This window comes from Syngnathus floridae, chromosome 17 (genome assembly GCF_059516105.1).
Source record: "Syngnathus floridae isolate MCC-2025c chromosome 17, RoL_Sflo_1.0, whole genome shotgun sequence".
NCBI lineage: Eukaryota > Metazoa > Chordata > Actinopteri > Syngnathiformes > Syngnathidae > Syngnathus > Syngnathus floridae.
Window position 1 is genome coordinate 5,129,030 of NC_142429.1, and position 25,999 is coordinate 5,155,028.

At 46.6% G+C, this 25,999-nt stretch overlaps 1 protein-coding gene across 2 annotated transcripts in view; it reads left to right on the top strand.

Annotated features, from left to right (window-relative positions):
* shisa6a (shisa family member 6a) overlaps positions 1-25,955 on the top strand; it is a 28,814-nt gene extending 2,859 nt beyond the window's left edge. Inside the window, exons 3-11 of one of the 2 annotated variants that reach the window (XM_088358590.1) lie at positions 10,180-10,414; positions 11,016-11,711; positions 13,636-13,796; positions 14,648-14,737; positions 14,961-15,029; positions 22,924-22,989; positions 23,337-23,357; positions 23,732-23,860; positions 24,435-25,955. In XM_088358590.1, the coding sequence (XP_088214716.1) occupies positions 11,173-11,711; positions 13,636-13,796; positions 14,648-14,737; positions 14,961-15,029; positions 22,924-22,989; positions 23,337-23,357; positions 23,732-23,860; positions 24,435-25,054 (1,695 nt within the window). In that variant the 5' untranslated portion in view covers positions 10,180-10,414; positions 11,016-11,172 and the 3' untranslated portion in view covers positions 25,055-25,955. Of the gene's footprint in view, positions 1-10,179; positions 10,415-11,015; positions 11,712-13,635; positions 13,797-14,644; positions 14,738-14,960; positions 15,030-22,923; positions 22,990-23,336; positions 23,358-23,731; positions 23,861-24,434 lie in introns of both variants that reach the window. The other variant, XM_088358591.1, reaches the window with a different exon arrangement.
* Positions 25,956-25,999: the final 44 nt, after the last annotated feature.

Below are 25,999 nucleotides of genomic sequence, written 5' to 3' on the forward strand. Positions count from 1 at the left end.
TCAGCGGCTCGGTTAGACACGACAAAAATTCACCAGGCGGACGGACGTGAGAACTGAAGCCGCGTAGTCCGAAAGACATTTGCGTACGGGAAAAAGCAAAAAGCGAGTGCTGATAAACATCATCATCCGCTCGCCCAAGGGAAGCCGGCAGACTAAGACGGATCGGCCTTATCGTCCCAAACGGCAAACACGCGTGACAGCTTGATTGAGCAAGTCCTGAGATAATTAACACCTCGGCCGCCAGCAAAGGACGAACGACCAGCCGGCCGGCTGCGCCACCACGGAAACAAAAGACCATTTTTCACTGCATTGTTTACATTTCATTGTTACGCTGACTGGCAGGTCAACGAGCTAGCTTCGTGTTAGCGCCGAGTCTTCCGTTTTTGGCAGAAAGGAGCAGCACATTTGTGCTCCGAGTCCAAATGCATGAATGAAGCCACAACCACGTGTTTGCGCTGGGAAGTTCCTTCTTCGTAGTCTGATGAGCTCACAAGATAAAGACAAAGAGGAAGAAGCCAGCAGATTTTAGCTGAGCTCAGCCTTCTCGTTGCTGTGATGAATTGGTGGCGACTCATTACGGTGTGGCGGTCGTGGAGATATAATCTTCCCCCCTCTCCTTCCATAAATCGCTGGTGGCGTCCTTGTTTTAAATTTATTACACACTACAAAAAACTTTTAGTGCCGCCTTGGACAGCAGCTGATGTTTATTCAGAGGCGGGGCCGTCACTTCCGAGTTCGCGCATTGTTTGTTTGATTTGTCGCTAATTGGATTGCGGGTGGTGTGGGCCTCTGCGGAGGTCCAGGTAAGTGGCAATTTTGACACGGGTGGCTTCTCAACGCCGAGCCTCCAGCAGAAACATTACTTGTGTGATTACAGTCCATCTCGGGGATCTCCTCGCAATAACGTCTCGCCACTGCTGCTCCGTCATAATGACGGGCTCTTAGAGGATCTTTGACACCCAAGGAAAGTGCAGATGATCACCGCCGGCTTCTTGAAAGGAAACACAAGGAAATGGAGACTTCGGTTTGTTGTCAGATTCTCTCGGGTCCAAATGATTGTAGATTATTGTGAGCCGAATTCCACAAAAATAGAATTGGATCAACACAGTTTGATGGGGTGAACATTCTTCTGCATTGAAAGGTTTAGAGATGCAAAGATGAATCGGTTAATCGACAACTAATCGTTTACCAAAATTAGCAAAAGTAATCGCTTAGCAATAAATGTTTTTATATCTTTTTTCATGTGAAATTGTCCAAATGCTTCCATGCTAAAGTTGAGCTGTGGTAAACCCGATAGTTAATAAAAGTATTTTCGCTTGCAAAGCAGCGGAAGCGATCACCGTCCGTGCAGCTGCGACCGTCTACATGAAATCGTTTCGCAATCGGGCCAGCCGGAGGAAAAAAGCTCTCAGCATCATTTTTCACCTCTTTTCAAATCCGACAGCTTTTATTAACAAAAATGTGGAAGAGAAGGCGAGGAGAAGTCCATTACGGACTCTGCGTCCTATTTCCAATAACGGCCTGGTCCTCCAGTGTCCTAATTTGCCGCGTTGGGGGGGATTGCTTGTTTTGCTGCCGTAATAGGCCGAGCGATGGCCGCATTGCTGCATAGTTGCATTCTTTCTCATCTCATTATTCTTTGGTGCCGCGCGCCAGGCCACATCGCACTGGTCAAATGGCCGCCGACGCCTGGCTGGAGTCGGGGATGAATGCCTTCCTCGTCTCCGGGGAAACGAGACCAAAGCCCGCCTCCTCGTTAGATTGTCACATTAAATCTCTCATTTGTGCGGCCTTTCATGAATATGCGTCCCATTTGCTTTTCCTTTAACCTCATGTGCTCCACCTTTCAACCCGAGTGAGCGGCAAAGGGCTGCTCTCCAGTTCGTTTCCTCTTCGCTAAGGTCGGCAAATCGTCCCCACGGGCTGTGAGGTATAGCGGAGTCTCAAAATCTCGACCGGGCTCAAGGCCATACATAACCTGAAAGTTGGCTTGTGACGGTGTTCATGGTGATGATGTCACAAAGCATGGCGCTCGTTCCAGTCCCGGAAACACGCCGGCGTAATCGCCGTGACCTCGGCGCTCTGTTTAAGTGACACCGATTGGCCTAGAGTGAGATTTGCCAAACGAGCCACCTCTCCGCATTTCATCGATGCGGCGCGTTATCGTGTGCTGCCCCTGCCGCTTGTTAGCCGCAGAAAGCGCCTCATTGACGGGAACGACATGTTCGCCGCTGCCTCGATGGCTGACATTTTCATAATGGCTTGAAATGGGAGCTTGCAAACTTGGCTCAGGGTTTAGAATTAGGATGTCAAAATGGCTGTGCTCGGGGTTCTCATGCCAGGGTTGCAGACTTTTCTTTTGTGCGGTCACGCTGTGATTAATTCGTTCTCGGGTTGGCTGGCTGAGAAAGTGCGATGGCGACGAAATGAGCCCATCGCACGGCGTGTCGCTTTCACAGTCATTGTGCAAATGTGAAAGGTGTCGCCATGCCAAAGTCGCCGCTTTGCTTTTGTGCCCAACTGGCCGAGGCCGCCTGACGTCTTCCGGGCGGACCCGGTGACTCGGCGTGCCGCAAGTCCTCCAAAAGTTGCTTTTGATACTGGTGACAAGTGGAGAGCTTCGATTAGGCCCCGTCGCATGAAACTTTAATGGCTCGTAAGCGATGCGCGCAGCAGAACTGGGTCACAGACGGTGGCGGATCCAAAACACGCCTGTTCTTTGCTCATATTTGCGGCGGAGGAATATTTTCAAAATCTCCTTAAAACAGCAACGGGGAAAAAATGCCTGGTGAGGCGCTACAGCCACCAAGAATTCATATCTAAGTCAAATGAATTGAATTGCAAACAGAATTCAGAGAAAAAGACGAACATCGATGGCAGTAAATCCCATCAGAACGTTTTCCTCAACTCCGCTCGTCGACGGCGATACCTTCTCGTTTATCACGGTGCTCGCACGCGGCGGCGGCAACGCAATCAATAGCCAATCAGGTGCATTTGCTTCTCCTTCACTTGCTGATTGCCTCCCATAACGTTCTCGCGGTGCGAGAGCTCATCTGGCGCCTTTGTTGTCCGCCGCAGGAACACCTGAACGGCGTGCCGCTCGGAATTCCGCCACATCGCTTCAGCGAGGGTGAACTCGGTCTTTTGCTTTTTCTTTGCCTTTTGAATATAGAAATAAATAGACTGTAAAAAAAAGAAAAACCGTCGGAACATATGCGGGACTCCTCGTGGCATCTTTGACCCCCGCTTGAAACTCCCCCGGGGGGGAGGCGCATCTGGCCAGCCTCCTTCACAAGGTCGCACCTCCTTCACACCGCTTTCAGACATTTACATCTCCGCCCAGCGCAACACACATTTGAGTGCTTGTGTAAAATAGGAATGTTTATCGAGTGAGAGCGTTTGCGCAACAGGTGAAAATGAGCCTCATCGCGTTAACTGTAGCAATGAGGTGAAGGACAAACTGGAGTGCAATTCGCTTTCAGTCCTGCGAGCCTGCTGGCTGGCCTACTTCGAAGGCTAACACAACAATGCGGTGACTGTTAACTCTCGGTATGGATTCAAAAGGTGGCTCACGCGCTCCAAAGATGTTGCTCATCATCTTGGGCGGCGTCACCCTAGGGGTGGCCTGTCGTCTCCACGAGAATTAGCGCTGCTAATTAAGTCAAAGCGTCCTGCACATAAACTTGAGCTAGAAAATAAAGGCTTGTGCTGGGCAGGCAATTTGCTTTTATGCTGCGTCGCAAAGTCGGACACCTGACACGGCCGCCATGGAACAATCAAGTAGTTGTTATCGCCAAAGTGCTGTGTTTTGGGATAAGAGTTTTGTCTTGGAAGGAATTTAACTTTTAACTCAAGGCAGCTCTGTTTTTGTTTTCAGATGGAAGGAGTAAACCTCAAGTCATTAGAAAAAAGAAATACTCGAGTAGCGTGCAGATACCTGAGAAGTATTTGACGTGGAGAAGTGTGGGGGGGGGGGCTTGCAGCCGATTAGGTCTCAAATGAAGCCTCATTAAGTTTCCCTTCACATCATGGTGCCGGCGCTTGTTGATGAAAATCCAAAGTGACACGTCTGTAATTGTCGCGCATTTCTCAATTGGCGTGATGGTCGCTTGTTGGAACTTGGATCGCGACATCAATGCGTTAGTTAGCCCCGAAATTGGACTACATTTGCCCGATATGTGAAAACCTCAGCTGACTGCAAACGACGGCTTTTAAGTCGCTCGCGGGGTCCTTAAAGTTGGCAATTTTCAATTCCGTTTTTATTTTAAGGGTGGACAGCAAATGGGCACCCTCCTGTTTTGTCCGGCAAAGCGCGGAAGGTCGTCCATGCGGCGTTGACGGCAGGAGACCTCTCGAGCCTCTCCCGCCTCCTTCCCCCTCATGCTCGGCGCTCCCGTGACCTTGTCACCGGTCGGTGTCCCTCGGCGCGCCGCCATGTCCCACTTTCACGCCACGCGTCATTTAGCACTTTGCCGCCGCCGAGGCTATTTATTTCCACACTCGGACGACTGGCAGATTGAGAGCCCGATGCAAGGATCTGGGTTCCCTCCACTGAGGATCATGTCCTCTACGGCCAAATGGTGTGTGTGTGCCTTTGCGCATGCGATCATTGGAGTGCAAACACAAGTTGAAAACGAAAAAGCACCTCAAGGAGATCCAAACGTCATGTTCGCCTTCCCGATGACTCCCACAGCTTCCCCTTTCTGGTGTTTCCCCTTTTCAGTTGATGTCATAACAGAGAACCCGGAAGCCATTTTAGATCCGGGCTGCCAATCAGAACTCATGAGAGTCAAAGAGAAAAGGAAAAAACGTGACATTGTAATCCATCATCCGAAGCCAACATGAAAGTTATTTGGAGATCACGATGATGTCACCAGAATGATGAAGTGCTCAGCTGTGATGAAGCGACTTTTTCGTTTCGTGTTTTGATCGATTATTTTCTGTCTGCTGCTGTGGAATTTCTAGAGTGGCAAAAATGTTTTTTCAGTCCAGAAATGTCTAGTTGGCTTTAGTCAAGGAGCAAAGCGCAGAAATATTCCTGGTGTGACCCATTCCAGTTTCTCAGAATACGATTTGTAAATCGTTTCATAATCGGCGGTGGGAAGCACGTCTCATTTCTGTCTTTGATTGCTTTTGTCTGAGTCCGGTGCATCTCGGGTCACTCGCCGCGCCACCGCTACCATTAATTCATTGATCGATTCCGCTTTATCTCTTCTTGGCGGTTGTGTTGAGAACAATAATAAAAAAATCATTAGAGTCAATTTTATTAATAGAGCGCTGCACATTCTTTTTCAAATCTAAACATCAGACAGGACATGTCAGATGTGTTATTCCTTCGCAAAGAAGGAATTTTAATTAAAAAAAAAATTATGGTCAACTTTATTTTGATTTTTCAATTGACTTGTTCACTGTCCATTTTTACGTTGGGCTACTCTTGGGCCATCTGCTCCACATCTGCGGCGCGTGGCGTCAACATAACCTGCTTTTCTAACCCAGTGCTATCGGGCTGCATTCCCCAATTCCTCCTCAATTTCTTTTTTTCTGAATGTCTTCTTCAGCGTATGTCCTTGTTTTTGTCTCCCGAGCGCACAAAGCAAACGTGTTATTAGAGCTCATCCAACGAGAGCCGGCCAACATAATGAAAGCATGAAACCTCCTTTTTGCTGCCATTTTCTCTCCCGGGATGGTGCAGCCGTCCACATCAGCGCTGTGAAATGTGGCCTGCAGGAATTATTGATTACACACTGAAGAGCCAATCAGTGGCTCACGTGTGTGTGTTTGCGTGTTTGTGTGTGTGTTTGTGTCCTCACCGCTTTGCGCTTATTGAACATAATTACACCGGAACATCAGCAGCAGGGCTGAAAGGCAGCGAGAGGTTTTCCCACACCTGTAAATGTGCTCTATGATTATGTGAAATTTGCAGAAGAGTGGGGCAAATACAAATATGAATTTGCTGCATAAAACGTTGGCTCTTATGGCTAATGTACACCCGGCCAGGTCTGAGCTCATTCTTGCGAATTGCCTTGTCTTTTTCTGTCCTTTTACTTTTGCCATCTTTACTTGAGTCTTAATTTTTTTTTTTCACTTGAAATGGCATTTGACTCAAATCACTTTGCTTCTTATTCTTTCGAAAGGTGAGCCAAACTAAAAAGTAGACGTGACCCGCGCTCATGAATATTTACCTGGTCCTTGAAGGTGACGACCCGGATCAAATCTCATCCACGTGGAGCGTGTCCACGGAGGGAGGGGGGGGAATCTTTTTGAGGCGTATTAATAACGGACTTATTCATGAGAGTCTTCCTCGGAGGACGCGTAGCTCATTTCCATTTCACATTGTTGGAGAAATTGAGATGATGACAAAGATGTCAAGCGTGTCTACAAAAGCAACGACAATCTTTTTGAACCTGCCTCAGCTGACCACATTCAAAAAAATGAAAGATTCAATGTTTCACTGTCGTCATGCCAACCGTGAGCTCGCCAGATGTTTTTGTATCGTTTGTGTCTTCGATTTTGTCGGCGCAAGACAAACGAGTGGACGGGCGAGGTTGACTTTTAGTGTCCAGCGAGTCAAACGCCGCGTCGTGTTCCGTTAGCCGACTCCCGGCTTGACTTTGGTCCCAAGACGAATGGCGGCGTTGCGGCCCGCTGACATTATTTCATAAGTCAGACGACGATGAGCTGACAAGAAGAAGATGACTTTACAAACGTCACCGTCGCTCGGCTTTTAGCGGTCCGGCCGGGAAATGGATGATGACAGTCCATTTTTTTTCCGCGTATGAAAGACTAGAAATAGAATCGACCTTGACTTTTAAGTTGAATTTGTCAAGCTAAGCCTCAAATGAAGACAATTCCACTTTGTGTATTTCATAATTACAAAACTTTGAACTCCTCCCTCCACATTTCTCAAAGGAGTCTAATTTCAAACATTTTTTCAGTCTTCCACATTTCCCATAGCAACATTCCCAAATCCTTCCCGACGTTTTCCATTTTGACCTCCCCCTTTGCTTTTCTCCAATTGGTGGCGATGATAGAAGGAATGTGTGTTTGCTCATCCCGGTCGCCATGGCAACCATGTAGCTCCACTCTTTACCGCAATTACCTTTGGTGTCATTTCAGCTGCTTTGTTTGCTTGTGGATTCCGTAGACTACTTCCTGCCGTCTTGGGTCGCGCGTCGCCAGCCATGATAAGGTGATTGCACATTCTGGCGGTGCACAAACACATTCTTGTCCTTTTGGAATAATGATAATGGAAAGTTGCGAATGGAGCTTTTTGTGTAGGATTGTGATCATAACATGTATAATGTTTACCTTACTTTTAATGATTTCTGCTAATCTGTCATCATGTTTGCGTTATCTTTGTTAGGGTCAGGTTAGCAGTGGCGCGAGCTCTGTTAGTGTTTCTGTTAATTGCCCATTAACAGATTAATGCGTTCGCCTAGCATCAGTGAGTTATTGTAGTTTTTTACCCTGATGTAAGACTGTGAAAACCTGTTAAGCAAAGCTGAAAAAAAAAAATTTAGGATTGATTAAAGTTTTGTGATATTTAAACCAAGCGCTGTCTGGAGTGAACCAGAAATTTATTGATCTTGGAAGTCAGTCGCAGAAGTCTGCTAAGCACTACGAAGCTAATAAGTTGTGTTGACGTGAGAATGCAATGAAGTGGTCAGGATTGATTGCGTATTGATTAGCGGCTGAGGACGCGAAACGCTTCTTGGAATTGTGAGCGTGGCGTTGTAGAAGCTGGTAGCCTGCCACACATCCAAAAAGCAGCATTTAGAATTGGGTCGGAGGGTTCGTGTGTTGGTAATGTGCGTGTATGCGCGTGTTATGATGATTTGAAGATTCGCCTCAGGCTTTGCCTGGACTGAAAAACAGCCAGCAACAGAGCTACTTATTGGACGCTGTCAATCAGTTGTTTAAGTTAATTGTTTTTAAGTTAGCTGTCAAAATGTCAACACTTGTTAAGTCTTTCGCAAGCTAGTCCCAAGTCCTAAAATTGGAGACTTCAGTCTACCCGAAGCCCCCCCACCTAACTTCCATCAGTCTTATTGTCACGTGTGTCGATTGTGTTTCGAGACAAAGTGCAGACAAGCACGTGTGATGCACAAAATGTCTGTGCAGATATGATAAGCGGTCGTGTTGTTGTTGAGTTTGACTCACTGAAGTTGTGTAGTCATCAATTGTTTGGCGTGCGGGCTGAGCCACCGCCAAGCTCTCTGATAGATTTACACCAGCGACACAGCCAGGTGTGTTGTTCATCACCTGATAAGACACACACATACACACACACACACACACAATGAGGAGAGTTAATGAAGAGACGGACGGCATTGTCTCGCCCCAGCAAGCTCTAAATCAACGCTTTACCTGGGCTTTGTTTAACACTCGTGACAAATGCAAATATAAAGTATACGTAAATCTTCTTGTTGATTAAATGCTCTTACGCTGACAGCCACAAAAACTCAACCAGCTCAGTTAGCATTCAATGTCTGTGTCTTTGTCAATGTTGCTTGGTTTTCGTGATTAATCTCTTCCCAAAACTTGAACTAAAACCACATTGTATGGAATCCAATGCAACATTTACAGTCGGGATTAAAATTGTAAAAAAAAATTCCTCCGCGGGCCCAACGGCAAAAATTGGCTAAGCGTGCACAATGAGGACAAAAGGAGCGACGCGCGTGATGTGACCTGCGGCTGGCACAGCCGCTAACACGCTAGCAGCTAATTGGACACCTTGAAAGGCGTCATTAACTCGGCGTTGTTCCGCTTTTTTTTCTCCAGAAAGCAAACGCCTTCTTCAGGCTGAAAGAAACAAACACTTGCCAATTTAAACCATTCTCATCCTGCGTCATTGTCAAATTGTGTGTGTGTCATAAAAGGCCTGCTGTAAACACACACACACACTTTATTGTTGTGTTGAGGGTGGCTGGCGTCCCAGTAGGTTGTCATTCTGTGGCCGAGCGGGTCCTCCTGTGTTTTTGTGTGCGGCGTTTCATCAAAGTAGAGTTTTAATTTCCCCCGGCCGCACTTTGCATGCGTAACAATTGATTATTGCACACTTTTATTCATTTGTGCTGCACTCGCACACTTTGGCACTCAGGAGTCTCCTTGTGACGAGTGGGAAGTCAGGAGGTCATGACGGGATTCCGCACTGCCAAAACGTTTTGCTTTTATTCGTCCCGCTGCTAAATCTTGCTTAATTTACGAAAAAGGTATTTTATTTGCTAATGTGACTGAAAAACGTTGTCAAGACTGGCTCTACAAATCACAACATCACAAACTAAGTGGAAAACAAACTCGACTTTGCTTGCTATCAAAGGATGATGACATCGCGACTGCGGCTAGCCAATATTTTTAATAAAATCAAAGACAGCTAGCAAGTCCCGCGTGGACGTGAATAATTTCCTGATATCATTCGATACGCTTCTGCCGAAGGATTTGCGTCAATGTTGTATACGCATTCATTTATTCCGTCGAGCAGAAACAAACAAAATGAGTCTCATCAAAATGTCAAAACGCTTTGCACGCGCGAGGAGTCTTTGCTCATTTGCATAATGTTTTCCTAAATAATTCACGCACGGGAAGCCGAGCTCACCGGCAGGTGAGGCGGACGGACTTTAATTCCGCTCGAGCGTAAAAAAAGCTTCTTTATTTAATCCATTCAGTCACTTGAACTCTGATTAATTGGGAGGAGAAATTAAAATCACGCGGCTGAAAAGTTTCAAGTACGCTGACAAACCGTGACTACAAATTTTCAGCTGTGTACTGGCTGACATAGAAAAAAATTGTCTTTGGAGTAGATTGTCCTCGAACCCGGACCTCAAGCTGACGTTGACAAAACGCGGGAAGGACTTTTCCGCCGTGGCAGTTGCCGGCTCAATTAATCCAACCGCCGCTTCCCGCCAGAAGCGAAGATAACAAACAACATGAGTGGTCGCCCACGTGAAGATAAAAGCGCCTGCGATCTCAAGCGCTCCTGGCGACCATTCAAGGCTTTTAAATTGATGCCGCCAAGACACCTGCGAGGTAAAAGAAAAAAAACGTGGTTGACGATCTTGATGTATCACAATAAGCTAAATCAGGTAGCATCAGGTAGCTTGTTCTTGCATCATGATGACCAAACTGGATTGGATCTTGACAACAAACTTCTCTGTTTTGTGTGTGCGTGTGCCTGAACAGGCTTGGACTCCGTTTGTCTTCTTCGTGTCCAGCCCGGAGGTGCGCGAACGGGAGGAGCACTGGGCACGCCGCCAAGGGAGGAGAAAGGGAAGAGGCACCACCTGAATGATGACGTCCGAGAGAGAAAGAGAGAGAGAGAGAGAGAGAGGATGGAGGAGGGGAGGGGAGCGAGGGAGGGGTCTGCTCTCTCCTCCACTCCTCATTCAGTTTGTTCATCCGAGCAGTCAAGCCGCTGGTAAGTTCTTCTTCTTCTTTTCAGGTTCTTTGAAGGCTTTGAAGTGACGTCATATTTTATTACCGTCAACTTGTTTGCTGGAGAAACAAAATTCAGAGTGACTGTAATGATATATTTTTTTCGACTCCAGCCTTCCTCTGCTACACAATTTTTTTTTATGCGCTAGTAAAGCCCCTACATGTTCTTGCGAGTGATTTTTTTTTTTTTTGCCTTCCTCAACTCCTACTGCTACCACGCTATGGCATTTCTGTGCTACTTGTAGTCGAATAACTACTTGGTGATGTTTGGTCCACCACTTGTTCTTATTTTTCCTCTGTGCCGCAAAGAACGACGGCAGAACGACTGTCATCTTACCACTGTCATTTTTTTTTCATGTACTTCTACGTGGTAGAACAACTGAGTCTTCTTGCTGGTGACATTTTGATGACTATGGTGTGACATTTCGGCACGCTAGTGCAGTACAATGACTAGAGGGAGCACTAGTAGGACTGTCTCACTAGTGTTTTTTTTCACGGCTGGGCTGTATGGTGCACGAGTGAAAGGATTGTCTTCTTCAAAGTGCAATGATTGATTCGAGTGTTTTTTGTGTTCTTGCGTGAAGGCCACGTCTCGGAGGCAGGAGCCCAATCTCAAGTGCGCCCGCGCTCGGAGGATGCAGCGGCGCGTGCCCGGAGGTTCCGGCGCGGCGCGCGTGCTCGGACCCGCGTTGAAGACGTCGGCGAGGATCTCCCGGAAGTGAGTCCGCGGCGGGGCGCAGCATGAAGCCCCTCCTGCCGCTGCTGCCGCTCTTGCCGCTCCTACTGCTGCCGGGCCCGTACGGGCGCTGCGCACCCGCCGACCGGCGGCACCCCAAGAACAACGGCGAGCCCCGGTGGGCGAGCGGGAGCACGGCCATGCCAGTGTGGGCGGCGGCGACGCAGCTGCGGGCCCCCACCCTCCAGCACGACACCTGCCTGGGCTACTATGACGTGAGCGGGCAGTTCGACAAAGAGTTTGGCTGCAACAACACGGACCACCGCTTCTGCTGCGGGAGCTGCTTCCTGCGCTTCTGCTGCGCCGACCGCGGCAAGCGGCTGGACCAGACATTCTGCACCAACTACAACACGCCCGACTGGATCAAGACACAGCCGCCCTCGCCCGCCCCCACCGGCGACACCTACGACCCCGAGCTGGACCGCACCAACGCCACCGTCTACATCAGCTGCGGAGTGGTGGCGCTGGTGGTCGCCGTGGGGATCTCCGCCAAGGTGGCCTACGACAAGGCCACCAAGAACCCCCAGGAGATGAACGTGCACAGGTGGGCCAACGCGCACATGCGCTGCAACTTTCCAGGGTGGGCCAGAATTTTCACACCAATCGTCATGCCGACAAAACTGAAACGTGAAACCGTCATTACTTACGTGTGTGTCCGTGTGTGCGCGCCTGCTCCTGCGTCTGTCCGGAAGCCCTGCGAATGCAAAATGTCACCGATAGTCTTGCCGCTGCTCATGTTTGTATAACGACAGGGTGTTGAGTCCCGAGGCCGCCCGGCTCATTTTCTTCACCAATCCAAACACAACGCGCAAACGACCTAATGACGACGGCGCCTGGGGCGGACACACGCACACCGAGATTCATTTGTAGTTTTCCAAGACAACTGCTTTGTGTAGTCGTGCATTTTGTCAGTGTAGTTGGTCAATTGGTGCGGTGAAGGCCTTTTAGTTGGGCACGGTAATGAAAGAAAAGGAGAAAAGAAAAGTGCTTGCTCATCTTTTGTTTTATTGTTTCAGTGAAGGAGCCGACTTGCAGTGTCTTGCTTGGTTTCAGTGGAGAGTTTGCTTTTGTCCGCCTGCTATTCCACCAACAGCCGGTTGGCGAGTTTCAATGTAGATAAGTTTGGTTGGATGGATGCATCCCTGCTAAGTGACTCGCTTACTCAAATTCGTCTGAGTCACGCACGCACTGTGACCAAACGTCAACACGCACATGCACACAACTGTGGGCATGCATAAGTATTGGGACACAGACGGAAAGTCATTTGAGTCATGAGTCAGAGGATGCTTAACCTTTAGAGACTTTTTAAATTTTCAGCAAAGTTCCTCCCCCAAAATCCAAAATGTTGATTTAGCTGCTAGCAAAGCGAATAAGTCAAATGTGTTGAATTGTGTTCCGTCCTCTCAGTGACTGATTGTGCGAGCGAGCGGCTGAGCAGAATGTTGAGGCGCTGGCAGACCTTTTGCTTTGTGTGACCTTCAACGCACGACTAAACCACTGAATTCTCTCCTTATTGATCAGCTTTGTGTATCCAGCAGAGAGAGAGAAAGCGAGGGAGGGAGAGAGAGAGAGAGAGATTCATTGCCTGCCTGGCTAAGTGCATGCTGTGTGTTAGTGTGTCCGTGTGTGTTTGTGTGTTCCATCTCATGTTGCACTCGCGTCACGGCCCAGACGGGCCCAATTTGGCCAAAATAGAAGCAGGGGAAGAACAAGATGTGATCACATGTCTATTTGCCACTTGATTAGGTACACCCTCTATTGACATCCAATACAAAAAGAAAATAGCTGTGTTAGGAATCCCTCCCTAGTCGCTACCTGGTGAGCTCATTGTATCTCAAAAAGTAGTGAACGCCCAGTGATCACTAGAAAAGTGGTGATGATAGCCTCCAAGGAACATCAAAGCTGACCTGTGGTGTTCCTCCGAGCTCCTTTGTCTGCCCACTGAAATTCATGCACTATGGAAATGTGCACCGATCACAACAGTGAATATTGTGATGCTTTTTTTGTATTTTCTACACAAAACCTTTCGCCAGTCTCCCGCCTCGCTCGACATTGCGCCCAAGTGGGACGCGGCGAATCAGGCTGCCCGTGTCGGCAATGGCGGACTGAGCTAAAGTCTTCTCCTCCTGGTAGGGAAACGCTATTAATACCCACAGTGGCTCCCAAAGTCACACATGCCGGTGGAAAAGTAGAGTATGCGCTGGCTTTAGGTCCTCATTGACACACTTTCTCAAAACATGCCGGTAACGACTTGCACTTCATCAACTCGCAGCTCTTTCGACATGGAGCTTAATGTCAACACATTAGCAAAGTGTTATTATAAAGACAAGGTACATTAGAATAATGTAGTAGTGTGTTTGCTAGCTGGGCCCTCACAATTTTAGAACCCATCAAGACTCTACCAAAAATAAAGGCTAGCATGACATGTACAGCCGTCAATGTTGCTAACCATCACCGTTTGATTTCAGAGCGTTGGCGGACATCTTGATGCAGCAGGGCCCCGTTCCCATTTCCCAATACGAGCATGACAACATGGACGCCATGATGGATGACTCGCCCAAAGACGGCACACCCGTCCGGACCGCCAAGAACAACTACACGCCCGTGCACGGCAAGTCCTCCAACCACGGTACTTTTCTTGTCTTCGGGAACGTGACGAGTTCAACTTAAACGCCAGTCCGACTACGAATCGTCAAGCCGGCATGTCTTTTTCCAGCTAAACCAACTTTTTCCGTCGGTGCTCTGGGGGATCGGCTCTCGCGGGCGCTCGCTAAGTGCCCTACTAGCGCGTCCCAGATTCGATGGTGTCACCTCTCCGGAACGTGACACTTGGATAGTCACGTGCCAGCTAAAAGGCTAACGTGCTAACATCACCGCTCGATGACTTTGCTTTTGGAAGTGAAAACAACACTTGGGTGACTCATCAAAGAAAGTCATCATCTCTCTACTGGTGCAGGGGGGTAAACAAAGTGCTAATAATGGCATTTGTTTAAGCCAAGTGGAGGAATTAAGCGCAGTGTCGTTGTTGATCCGTTGTGGATTTGTGACCCTGGCAATGGCAAAGATTTTAATAACACACCTGAGAATAGTTTTGAAATTGCCATAATATGTCTCCCTTAACCTGGCCCTGCTGATCTTTTGTAAAAGACTCATTTACATAAAACCTTCCCTCTCGCCTCCCTTAACCGCCGTCACGCTCACATATGCGCTATTGATTAATGCTAACTCGGTAGAAGACGAGTGTGTTTTTGGGGGCGTAATTGGTTTGAGCCCCCACACGGCATGTCTATGATTGTCCGGACACTCGGCCTCTCAATGGCGAGAAGGTGGAAGGCATCCAAAGTGACTCAGTCCCTTCATTAAAAAGCAAGCAAGAAACCTCCTCCGCACTGTGATCGTTCCTGTTGTGCAGGTGTACTTAATGTAGTGGTGGCATCATTGTGTTGCTATGGTAACCAGCGTCTGTGTTTGTCTCAGCAGGGCACTATGGGATGGAGGCCCTTCACAACGCCAGTGCCGACATGCTCATCTCGTCAGGCTTTGTGACACTCGGGCGAGGACACCTGAAAGGTAACAAAGTCAGTTTTTAGTTTCATTCTAATCGTTTGAATGCTGCGGACAATGTTGGCATTTCTACCGCCAGCTGGTGACCGCCCGGTCAAGCTTGAAGTGGCATCTCGCGTGTGACAAAGTGACACTTCCTCAGCGGCTAGTGCGAAGGCATCATTGTTGCACCATTGTTCTCTGCTCTGATTCATCAGCTTCTCATCTACGCTCGTTTTTGTCCCTACAGCGCAGCATTCCATCGACGAGTCGCCGCAGATGTCCTGGCAGAACGAACTGGACCTCCCCATGTCGTACGGTACGTCCAAGAATTGTTCCCTGCTTTGTGCTGAGGAGCCTCGGTCATTAAATCGATTCTTTGAATTACACACGTGTTTCAAACAAATTTGCCTTTGGAAAATCTGCGTAGCTTAATGCTAACTAATGATACAAAACGCCAATGACGAGTTATTTAAGCTAGCATTGAGGTTTCGATTTTATAACGCACGAACTTACTGAGTTGTCTTGCATACTATTGTCATCATCACTTTTATTATCATAAATGGGTTGTTTGTCTGATTTAAAATACATTATACCAATTTTTGAGGTTGAATGGAACAGATTGATGGTATTTTCATTCACTTCAACGGGAAAGTAAGTCAAGGTACTTTTTTATTATTAGTGGCTGCATTTTGTGTGGTTGAGTCTGCTTGGCTTCTCATTTAAAAGTCCAATTCTCTTCTTATATTATGTGCAAAATAATAGAGTTGTTACTTTTGATTTTTCTCTGTCCAAATAATTATCTCATATGAACTTGATTGGAAAAGACTTTCCAAATTAACAGAGAAAAAAAGTGACCTCGGAGCCTTCAACACATGTTCTGCCTAATAAACCATAAAAAGTTATTTTCAATCAATAAACTGCGCTGCACCATTACTTTTACTCAACTAACAAATGAAATTAGCATTTGGAAAGGCCAACACACACACACACACATGCACACAACTACGCATATAAATATATATGAAAATGTCAAAGCTGCTGCGGTGAGAGTAAATCTTGTGACATTTTAAAACAATTAAATCACGTTTAATAAATCAAGTTGATGTTTGGAGCAGCTACAATTTTGTCGGCTGGTTGTGCTGCTCCACTTGCTGGTATTGTGCTTCTGCTTCCAGTTCATTTCCTTCATTTAAAAGTAAACAGCCTCCTCCTGTCTGGGACCATTCCCAACATTTTGGATCCATGTTCTCTTGACATCAGAATCATCTTTCTTGACAAGACTAAGAAAGGCCTTTGGATGACAAGGAATTTCTTTTCCTTATAATGTGAACACCCCGATTGCTCACTTGCGCTGTTTTTATCTCAAAGCGATGCAACATTGCCATCTACTGGCATGTATTTGTCATTACAGTTACGTGAAAGAGATTCATGGTTGAAAAACATACTGGACAAAGTTTGTTGTTGGTAGTCAATGGTTGGATTCCAGTTGACAATTTTGAATGTCCATGCTATTTGTCATTTTTATTATTTTAGGTTTTGGGTCAGTTGGCTTTGTTGTGTTGCCGTTGTTGGCTAGCGCGGGACGGTTCCATGTCCAAATATGGTCGCTTGACCGTGTACTTCCCGCTTTTTCACAAGATGCGCCCAAGGGGATTGTTACCAAACACCCACCATCTGAAACTCCTTCCTTCCTTCCTTCCTTCCTTACTCGTCCACTTGCTGTGACCTTGCTGCATTTTTCCTGCCTTGCTGGACTCACGCGTGTGTTGTGTGGGTTTGTGTCCACGTGGAATTGAGAATACCCCGCTAGAGTAAATTGCACATCGGTTTTCACCCACGTTTATCTTTTGCTCTTGCTGACTCCATGAATCCCAAGCAGCAGCACGTGACAAGCCAACGGGCAGTCGAAACGTAAACATGTTGCCATGGCTACGTTCTTGCCTAACATGTATGTACTCATCTCTTGCTATCCTGGAATCGAGTGCGGCTCGGACGGCTCGCCATTGCCATTCAAAAGGGAGCTGTGAGCGAATGTCACGTTTGACATAGGTGGATCCTGTTAGCTTGCACATTAGCATCACGTCAATATTTGTGATGAGAGATACCGACGCAAGGACATGCGCAACTGTTATGCAGCTACACTTTTTGTGTACAGTACACAAATGGGACGTAAAGGCAAGGGTACTTTGACGCCAATGGGAAGTGAAAAGTCGAGTTGTTACTAAAATATTGGGACACCTTGAGGAAAAGTGTTGGGACATTGATTCGTCACATCAGATGATGTCACGTCATTATCTAAAGAGGGGGTGAAAGGCAAAGGGCAGTAAATGCATCATCTTTTCTTCTGTCTTTGATGTAGCAATTTTGCACAGAGGGGCTATTGTCGGCGGGTGTGTGGTCACAAGCAGACTCCTCAAACACACACGGACGCACAAATGATGGGCACACAAAGGGATGCTGATGATTGCGTCGCCAGTCTTCAGCAGGTTGGCGTCATTAGTCATGTTTGCTGTGAATGAAGGAAGACGCTGCCCACTCGCTTCCTGTGACCCTTCATCCCACACACACACACACACATACTCACACAAACACACACACACACACAAGTGTCTTGCTTCATTCATATCAGCAGAACCAGGAAGATCATGATGGAATACAAAGTGGACTATTTTTTTTTTGCCATGTTTTTTGAATGAGCAATGAAAAAACACCTTCAGCAGCGTCTTTATTTTGAACTCAGCATTTTCCCTTAGCCTCTTGTGCATACTTTAAATTCGACAGCAATCTGACCAAAGTTGAAATTTGTCTTTGAAGGATCCCTTCAGGAATCTAAATATATCTGGCATGTCTGCTTTAAACCAAAATGGTCAATTTCACATTTCCTTTAAATCATGCAGTCTTGAGATTTTTTTGTGGGTTAGGGTTAGGCATGTCTACCAAAATTCATGCCGCTTAGTCACACTAATTAAACTGATCTAAGATTTCTATTCCAAGACCTGCCGCGAAACATACAATGAACCTAAATAGCCACCTCAAGGCAGAATTATCGGGGGGTTGTTTTGTTTTTGTGGGTGGGTCTCATCCCAATAGATATGTCGACCAAAATCTACATCGCAACGTCAAACTAGCTCCAGGGGCTGAATTGTCCAAAAATTCTCATCGTGTTGGGCTTCATGTCGCCTGTTTCTGTCTGTTTCAGAAGCACACCAATGCGCGCGCACACAAACACACACACACACACAAGCTGCACAATAAATCAGTGCTGGTGCCACTGACTGTGAAATTAATTGAAGTTGTGATCTGGGGGCTGCGGCGTAGCATCAACATCATCATCGTCAGCCCGAGGAGACTCGTGGCAACTACAAGAAAAATAACAACAACAGCACATTTGTGCTTATTTTGGAGCAGCTTGACTGCATGTGAAGAAAACCTGGCGCTTACAGGGTTTTGTTTTATTTATTTTTAGGTCTTCCTTTCCACCAATTGATTGTTTAGGATTACGTCAATTAATCTTGCTGCTGCCATTATTTACATTCCACTTGCTTTGCTTCTAAAGCTGCATTTCAGCCCCTGCATTTCAAAAAGTGCTTTTTTTTTTTAGTGTTGGTCTCCCATGCAGTGAATCTCTTTTTGAGCCTGTGGTGTCCCTGAAGCGCACAATCTGTGCTGGCCCACATGAGGACACTTTTCTATCCTTTCGCTTTCTTTTGGCTTTGCCACTGTTGCTTCCTTTTTGGGTCACGCAGCAGCGGCGGCAGCATGAGTTCGACTTCAGTCGTACTTGTGGTAATGTCATTAATAGAACACAAATTGGCTGTGATTTCTTTTGTCCCTTGTCGTCAGGCGAAGTTGCAGTCTTGAAGGTTCATTTACATCGTGCAAGTTTCTTATTCACTTTTTAGTGACTTATTGTGTTAGCGTCACAGCGCTCCTTCAGGCCTGGCTGATGTACAGCGGTGTGCTTTTGACATTTTTCAAGCAATTCAGTGAGTGTGGGATTTTTTTTTTTCAAATAGGAAACACAGGATTATTAAAAAAAGAAGAAGAAAGAAAACAGTTGCAGTGTCATTAGGCGAGCGTGTAGTTGGGAGCAGTCAAAACGTGCAAACAAGCAGCAGGAAGTTGAGATCAAAGTGAGAATTTCACTTTTGACATAAGCCAAAATCTTGCTCGCAATTAATTGACACTCTTCACTTGTCTCAACATTCGGCCAATCAGCTCCAATTGCGTCAAGATGAGACTGAAGAGAAATGCATGAGGTTGCTTTTGGAGTAAATAAGAAATGCTAACGCATTAATCACACTGTGAGTCGTCTCTGGTGTAAAACAAACAAGTCGGCCGTCATGTATTTCTTATTCTAATATTCAATAAAGTCATATTTAATAAGGCCGCGCCTCCAACGTGACCTTGGGAATCAATTCAACTTGAAGGCTTTTAAGCTCTTCATATCTGTGAGATGCATGGCAACCAGCTCATTAGCGTTACCGTTGGCGCTAATGCAGGCTAACGCGCTCGTTTTTTGAAGAAAAAAAAAAAAAACGTGGTAACATCACATCATCGTCTAAGAGACCATTTTTCCTTTAGCCTTTGTCTTGATTGTATTTCCTCACAAGTGTACTTACGTATATAAACTTTTATTCTTCCAAATAAACACACACGTTGAAGAAATATACAAAATTGACTGCCCAACAATTACTTAGTAAAGTTTACTTCAATCATAAAATAGTAATTTAGCTTTCAACAATATATTTATTTGACTGTCAGGAAAAAAAATACATTTGATGTAATTACTTTACTATACTAATCATATGTTCTATGTGTGTGGAGTGTGTGTGTGTCTCTGTGTGTTGTTTGTGTTACCTTCTGAGCACACTCGAACCTTTTTTCAAATCTGTCTTTGTTGTCAGGACTTCATTCAACACTAGAGAAGGTTTTCTGCTTTCAAAAGTCTCACACACACACACACACACTTGTGTACAGGGCCACCTTGAACACGTTTTTTTCTTCTTGCGCCGGTGGCATGAGAGCTGTCAAAGGTCTCCCTGTGACGAGGCGGCGGGCATCATGACAAGCGTGTGAAAAGCGCCACGTGACGACCAAACCTTTTCAAAGTGCCTTCACCTCTGCTGCTTCCGCCTTCACGTATTATTTGACAATTCCACAAAAGTAATCGCGGTTCAAGTCGCATTCAATTGGGTTACTGCGGCGTGATGATTGACAGCTCAATGCTCTGAACGAGCTCATTTCTCGAGGAAGCGGTGAGTGAGAAGGTCAAAAAAATTGTTTGCTTTCAAGAAAGGAAAGAGAGAATAGCGCTTATGTCCAAAACTTCATTGACAGCCTCAGAATTGGGGTTTCCTTGGCACCTTAAGATTTGGACTTTGTCACCATGCTCAGTGTGAACCGTGTCAATCTTCTTCTTTGGTGTGTCGGTAAAAATGTCACAGAGAAAAAGTGCCAAGTGAGGAAGAGGCTACGCTGCAGGGAGAAGGCAAAGCAAATTAAATTCCCCGTAAGAGCACTTGACCTCCTTACCGGAGGGGAGGGGCGGAGGGGGGCAGGAGGCGGCGCTTTGGCAGCCACCAAATGCCATCTTGGCCCCTCGTCGACTCCTGGCCCACTTTGCCAAACCAAACTCGACTTCTGCTTCCACTTCCTGGCTTGTCCATGCTTACTTCCTGTGTTGCACTTGTCTACTTCCTGTGTTGCCCATCCCGCTTCCTTTTTTATGAATGTTTCAGCTTCCTGTTGATGCCTCGTTTTTGTTTATTTCCCGTATCGTCATCCCACCTTTAGCAACAACAACAAAGTGGACTTTTCGGACTGAGTTGATGTGCTCATAAGCATCGAAAATTGTAAATTGAAATCTGCATCTGATGCAAGTGTCCTCCGCGTTGACTCGAGTCTCCAGAGACGAACAGCACGCTAAAAAAGAAGAAAGGAAAAAAAAGGAGGTGATTGGGTGCACGCTATTTGGGTCGTTGCGTCCTCGCTGCAGAACAAAGTGCATGTGCTCCACTTGCGTGTGGCTCGCTCCTAATTTTTTTTTTTTTTGCTTTTCGGCACTTAAGCAGATCCTTGCGTGCTCAACTCGCTTGACTGTTGCATTATGGGATGCAGACAATTAACGTGAGCCTCTTTCGGACAGACAGCGGCGGCAAGGGCACTCGCGCGCCGCAACTATGCATACTTGTGACTTACTCGGATGTGAAGTAGGCCGCGCATGATCGACCCCTCAAAGTAACTCGACGCTCAGCCATTAATGTCTAAAACGCTGGCGACAAAAACGAGTGCGCCCCGAAGTGAAAATGTCCACATTGGGTCCAATTATCCTTTTTTGCCTCGCGAGTCTCGTGTGACTCGTTAGTGTGTAAAATATCGACACTAGCTTTTTTTTTTCTGCCTCTTTGCACATTTTCCATTCAGTGTGTTGCCTAGCACCTTTCGACTTTTAGGTACGAATACCCGAAAAATTTACTTTAGTACGGTCACAAAGTATCTAGACTTGGTCACTTCCCATAACTGCCCACTGCGACCACACAAGATCTGATAGCCGTCGGCTTCGATTTTTGAAACCAAAGCCACCCAAGGGGAAATATTGCAGTGGAGTTAAGTGGCCTCTAGCAGGCGCTGTGTTTGTTGACAAATGGACCACTAGATGAACAAAGATGAGCGTCGAGTGACTTGATCTTTTCTGTACCGCTCGTGCACATCCACACGCACTGCCCCACTTAACTCAAAAGTATTTTAAGACGTCCCGGGAGCTTCTTCATCACTTCATCATCATCCTCTCTTCATGACTTCTCTTTCTCCATTTCACTCAATTTCCCCACTTTTCCACTTCTTATTTGCGCCTCATGCAAATCCAACCCAGGTGCTATAAGCGTGTTCCTTTAGCATTCGCGCTAGCAGCTATATGCTAGCAACGTTTAAACAGGAAGCAGGGTACTTGAACATGCGCTCGCTTTTCAGGTTGAAGATAACGAGCATGAGCAGATTGAACTAAGACGCCCTTTTCCTTTGCCTTTTTTGTTGTTGTGACTACCTGCTGTGCGAGCGCTCGCAAAATCAGCCCTCACTGACTCATGATTATTATGTGCTGGATTGTTCCAGGCTGTGAAAATGTCTTTGATAAATATTCCAAGTGATTTTCTAATATTTTACAACCAGAGAAGCGACTTCCTGCGAGTTGGGAGCAAATAACAAAAAGTATTTTGCATATTTACAATGTCATTAATTAAGAATGGTTTGAGTCAGGTTGTGTCTGACATTTTATTGATACCTTTGTTCATAATAACGTTTGATCTTTAACAAGAGCGAAAGCCGTGCGGCACCGAGGGCTCATTAGCTCATCACTGGGTCCATTAACTCCCTTGCACCTTTGATTCCCTGGTGTGCGTGCGCCTTGCGTGTGTGTCTGGCCTCATCTCAGGCGCCATGATGTATTTTACATGAAAAAAAAAAAAATGTTGCCAAGGAACGAGCTACCATGCGAGCGGGTGTCTAATTAGCAGCAAGATGGAAGACGGACAAACGGGAGCAACATGAAAGTGAAAAGTGGATGTTCAATGACAGCAGGAGTCGTCGCTTTGAAGATATAGCACAGCGCATTTGCTCTTGGCTTGTTTGGACTCCCAACATGGCGTCAACCTGACATTTCCCACCTCCACTTGCCGTACACGCAATGTGTAAAGTTTACGTGTATTTAGAGGCTGGTGCAGCAAGGGTTTTTTTTTTTGCTAGCTTGCATCACTCTGTCAATTGTTGACATATTCGTTATGCGTCCTCCACCCAATTTGGTGATGCTCATCTTTGACTTCTGAAGGCTTCAATGGCGGTGAAAGTTAAAATTTTACATTTTTTCAAACCGGTCTTGCATCATATTTTTATTTAATGGCTTTTGACTCGTGATTGGCGATGGACCGAAGGAGGCATGGCTGCGCAGTCCCGCGACCCTCGGCGAGGATAGCGGCAGCTTTGTGTGATGTTCCTTCTGACATAAGAAAGAAGACATCAGATAAATCTGTGATTATCCTTGCTGGCTGCTCCCAGGAGCGTAGACCGCAACTTCCTGAGTGAAATAAGCAAAGAACGTGCACACAACTTCAAGTTCCCTGCCTGCTTAGCCAATCAGTTGTGCCGCTGTGACATCACTGGCACTCTTGTGTTTGATGCATGATATTGATTTTTTTTTTTGTCTGTGTCTGCAGGGAACCACCATCACCATGACTACCAGCACAGCCACGTGGATCTCACCGCCCTCACACCGAAGATGGGTAAGCGCAACGACAACAAAGCAATACTTTTTTTTTCTCTTTGAATGCATAGAGATACTCTAACGGAATTTAGCAATTAACTTATCATCCAATCAGATTGCCCCGAGGTCATCAACTATGCTTCTCCACACCACTAGGGGCACTACTGGTGTCTTGTGTTTGCGATAATGTGCTATGATTGTTTAAAAAAAAAATAAAAGCAGTGATGTCACGGCATTGCCAAACGATCATAGCACTTAGCTTAGCATCTAGTCAGATTGCTCCAAGCTCACGTGTTGCATCTGCTCGCTATGATCTGCTGCCATGTCTTGTGTTTCCCTTGACACTTCTTCTTTGGCTTTTGTTAGCAAACAGACATGCGCGACACGGTGAGTCCTCCTCGCCGCGATGGCTATTTCGTCTTTGTGTGTCCTTGTCACTCTGCAGCTCATTGGAGGAAAGTGCATGGTTGATTCTTTCAATTGGGGACCTTCCCAATGGGCCTTTGTTGTGAAGGCAGAGGAAACAGTACCACGTTGACACCAATTTCAGATTTTTAAAAAGCATTTTGTGAACTCACTCGTTGTGGACAATGCGAGGAGAGTGGAGGTGTTGCCTCAAGCTGCTCTGCCCCTTATCAGTGTTTTGCGAAGGCTGTTTTTTTTTTTTTTTTTGGTCAAGGCATGGTGACAATTCCAATAATGATGATGGCTTGTGTCCTGATAACAGTGATGGCAAATGTTGATTGTTTGCCCCCTGGCAGAGCGAGCAGCGCGGAGCAACAACATCCTGACGGCGGCCACCGAGCCCTACGACCTGTCGCTATCCAGATCCTTCCAGAATCTCAGCCACCTTCCGCCCTCCTACGAGCTTGCGCTCTCGTCTGACTTGAGTAAATTCACCCCCTACACACACACGGGCGCGTGCACACAAACACACGCACTTTATCACAATGCTAATACTAATGCTGCTAATGCTACTCATTTACATAACAGGAAGTGTTCGAATCAAAACTGTTGTCTGTCACCAGAGTGAAAATATATGATTAGAATTATCTTTTATTTATATTATATAATAAAAATATAATTATTATTATTAGGTCACTATGGAGCTCAATGTACTTTCTTGATTACAGGCAACCATTTCATTTTTTGTCTATGTAGGCAAAAGACTGATCAAGCGCTCTCAAAAAAAAAAACATTTGGAGTACTCGTAAGTTATGTTTGTGCTGTTTATGTCGTTGTTATTAGCGTACTCTCGCTTTTGGCGGGGGTAGGGACCAATCCTTGCCACAAAAGGCAAAAATCGCTCCAGAATCGATGCCCTCACCAAGGGTTACAATCACCTCCAAAATGCCACAAGATGGTGGCAACACATTGCATGAAGCCCCTCGACTCACATCAACATAGTTCCTCGCCCCACCTTTGGCAGAGTGAACATGTGACGCCAATGTTCTTGTGCGTCAGGTGACAAGGAAATGGACGACTTCTATGCCAGGAAGCGTCACCACGCGGACTTGGGCGGCCGAGGCCACGCCCACATGGCCAAATTGAACGCCGACCCGCCATCGCACCATCACCATCATCACCATCATCATCATCAACAACAGCATCAACGTCAGCGTCCTCGTCGTGTCCAGCGCGCCATGTCGCAGGACCACGTCCTCTCGCCGCCCCGGACGCCTCGCCGCGGGGACTATGGTCTCCCCTCGTACGGCAACGGAGCCGCCGCCGCTGGGTACGGGGGCGCTCGCCACCCGTCGGAGGAACTGCTGCTGTCGGCCGAGCGCCTGCGCTCCCAGGATACTTTGCTGTCTCCCGCCATGCGCCGCGACAAGTTCCGGCAGAAAGCCATGGCACGCGCCATGTCACACGCTGACATGCTGATGCCCACCACGCCCGTCCACGAGCGCCACCGCATGGGAAAAATGCTGTCAGAGCCTGGCGACTCCTACAACACGCTTGGCGTCAACACACACGCCAGCACCGCCAAGAGGCAGGCCTTTGCTTCACGCCGGACGCACACCGTGGACCACCTTCAGTTCAGCGCGGGACATCATCACGCAACCAATGAGGTCACCGTGTGACTGCAGAAGGACCACTTCCTGTTTCTGCTCATCCACTTCTTGTTGCCCCCTAGAATGGCGGCCAGCAGCACCACAAGGGCTTTGTCGTGGCAAACCATCTTCCATTTTGGAACATTCATGCAACTGTGCAGAAGCGACGTCATATTTGTGTGCACACAGCCACACAAACGCTAGCGATGATGTCATCGATACCTAAACTGCGAATGCGAAATGCTAAACGACGTCATCTTTACTGTTATTCTTAGCATTCCTGCGGTCAGAGAAATGCGAGCGATAATGCCATCATTCGCTAAAATGCTCATTCCCAAACAATGCTAAAATTCTATTATTTTGTTATTTTGATCTTTGAGTAGCATCATCAAAGATGACATCGTCATTAGCGTTCACGCGGTTACGCTCCAATTTTGTAAATACGCTTCTGTAAACACTCTTCCGCTCTTTCTTTCCTTCTTCCTCTAATGTAGACTTTTGAATATCTATATAAGACTCACATTTACGTGAAATGTTGATTTATTAACGTCGCTACAATCGGGATCATTCTGCGTCCAAGAGCTTGCGGAAATAATCAGATCAACGGCGGCCGATCAGACTTCTTGACAATGTCGCCTCGTTTGTATCAACTCACATCTGATTGGATGGATGGACCAAAAAAAGTTTGTTTTTATACCTACTGTGTGCGTGTGTGAGGAATATCTTAAGCCCCGCCCTTTCCTCTTGTTTCCAGCCAATCCGTTGCCAGAATGTCCTCTGTTCCCAATTTAGTGTTCACTTGATCTTAATTCTTCTCTGACAAACTTCAATAAAACCCACTTCTTAGGTTTGGTGATTGTTGAACTGATTGACAGCTGTCATGTCCACTATTTTTGTTTTAGATGCAATAAAACTGGAAAGTTTTGTTGAACATGGCTTTATTTTCCATTTATTTATCCTCACTAGTTCGGTTAA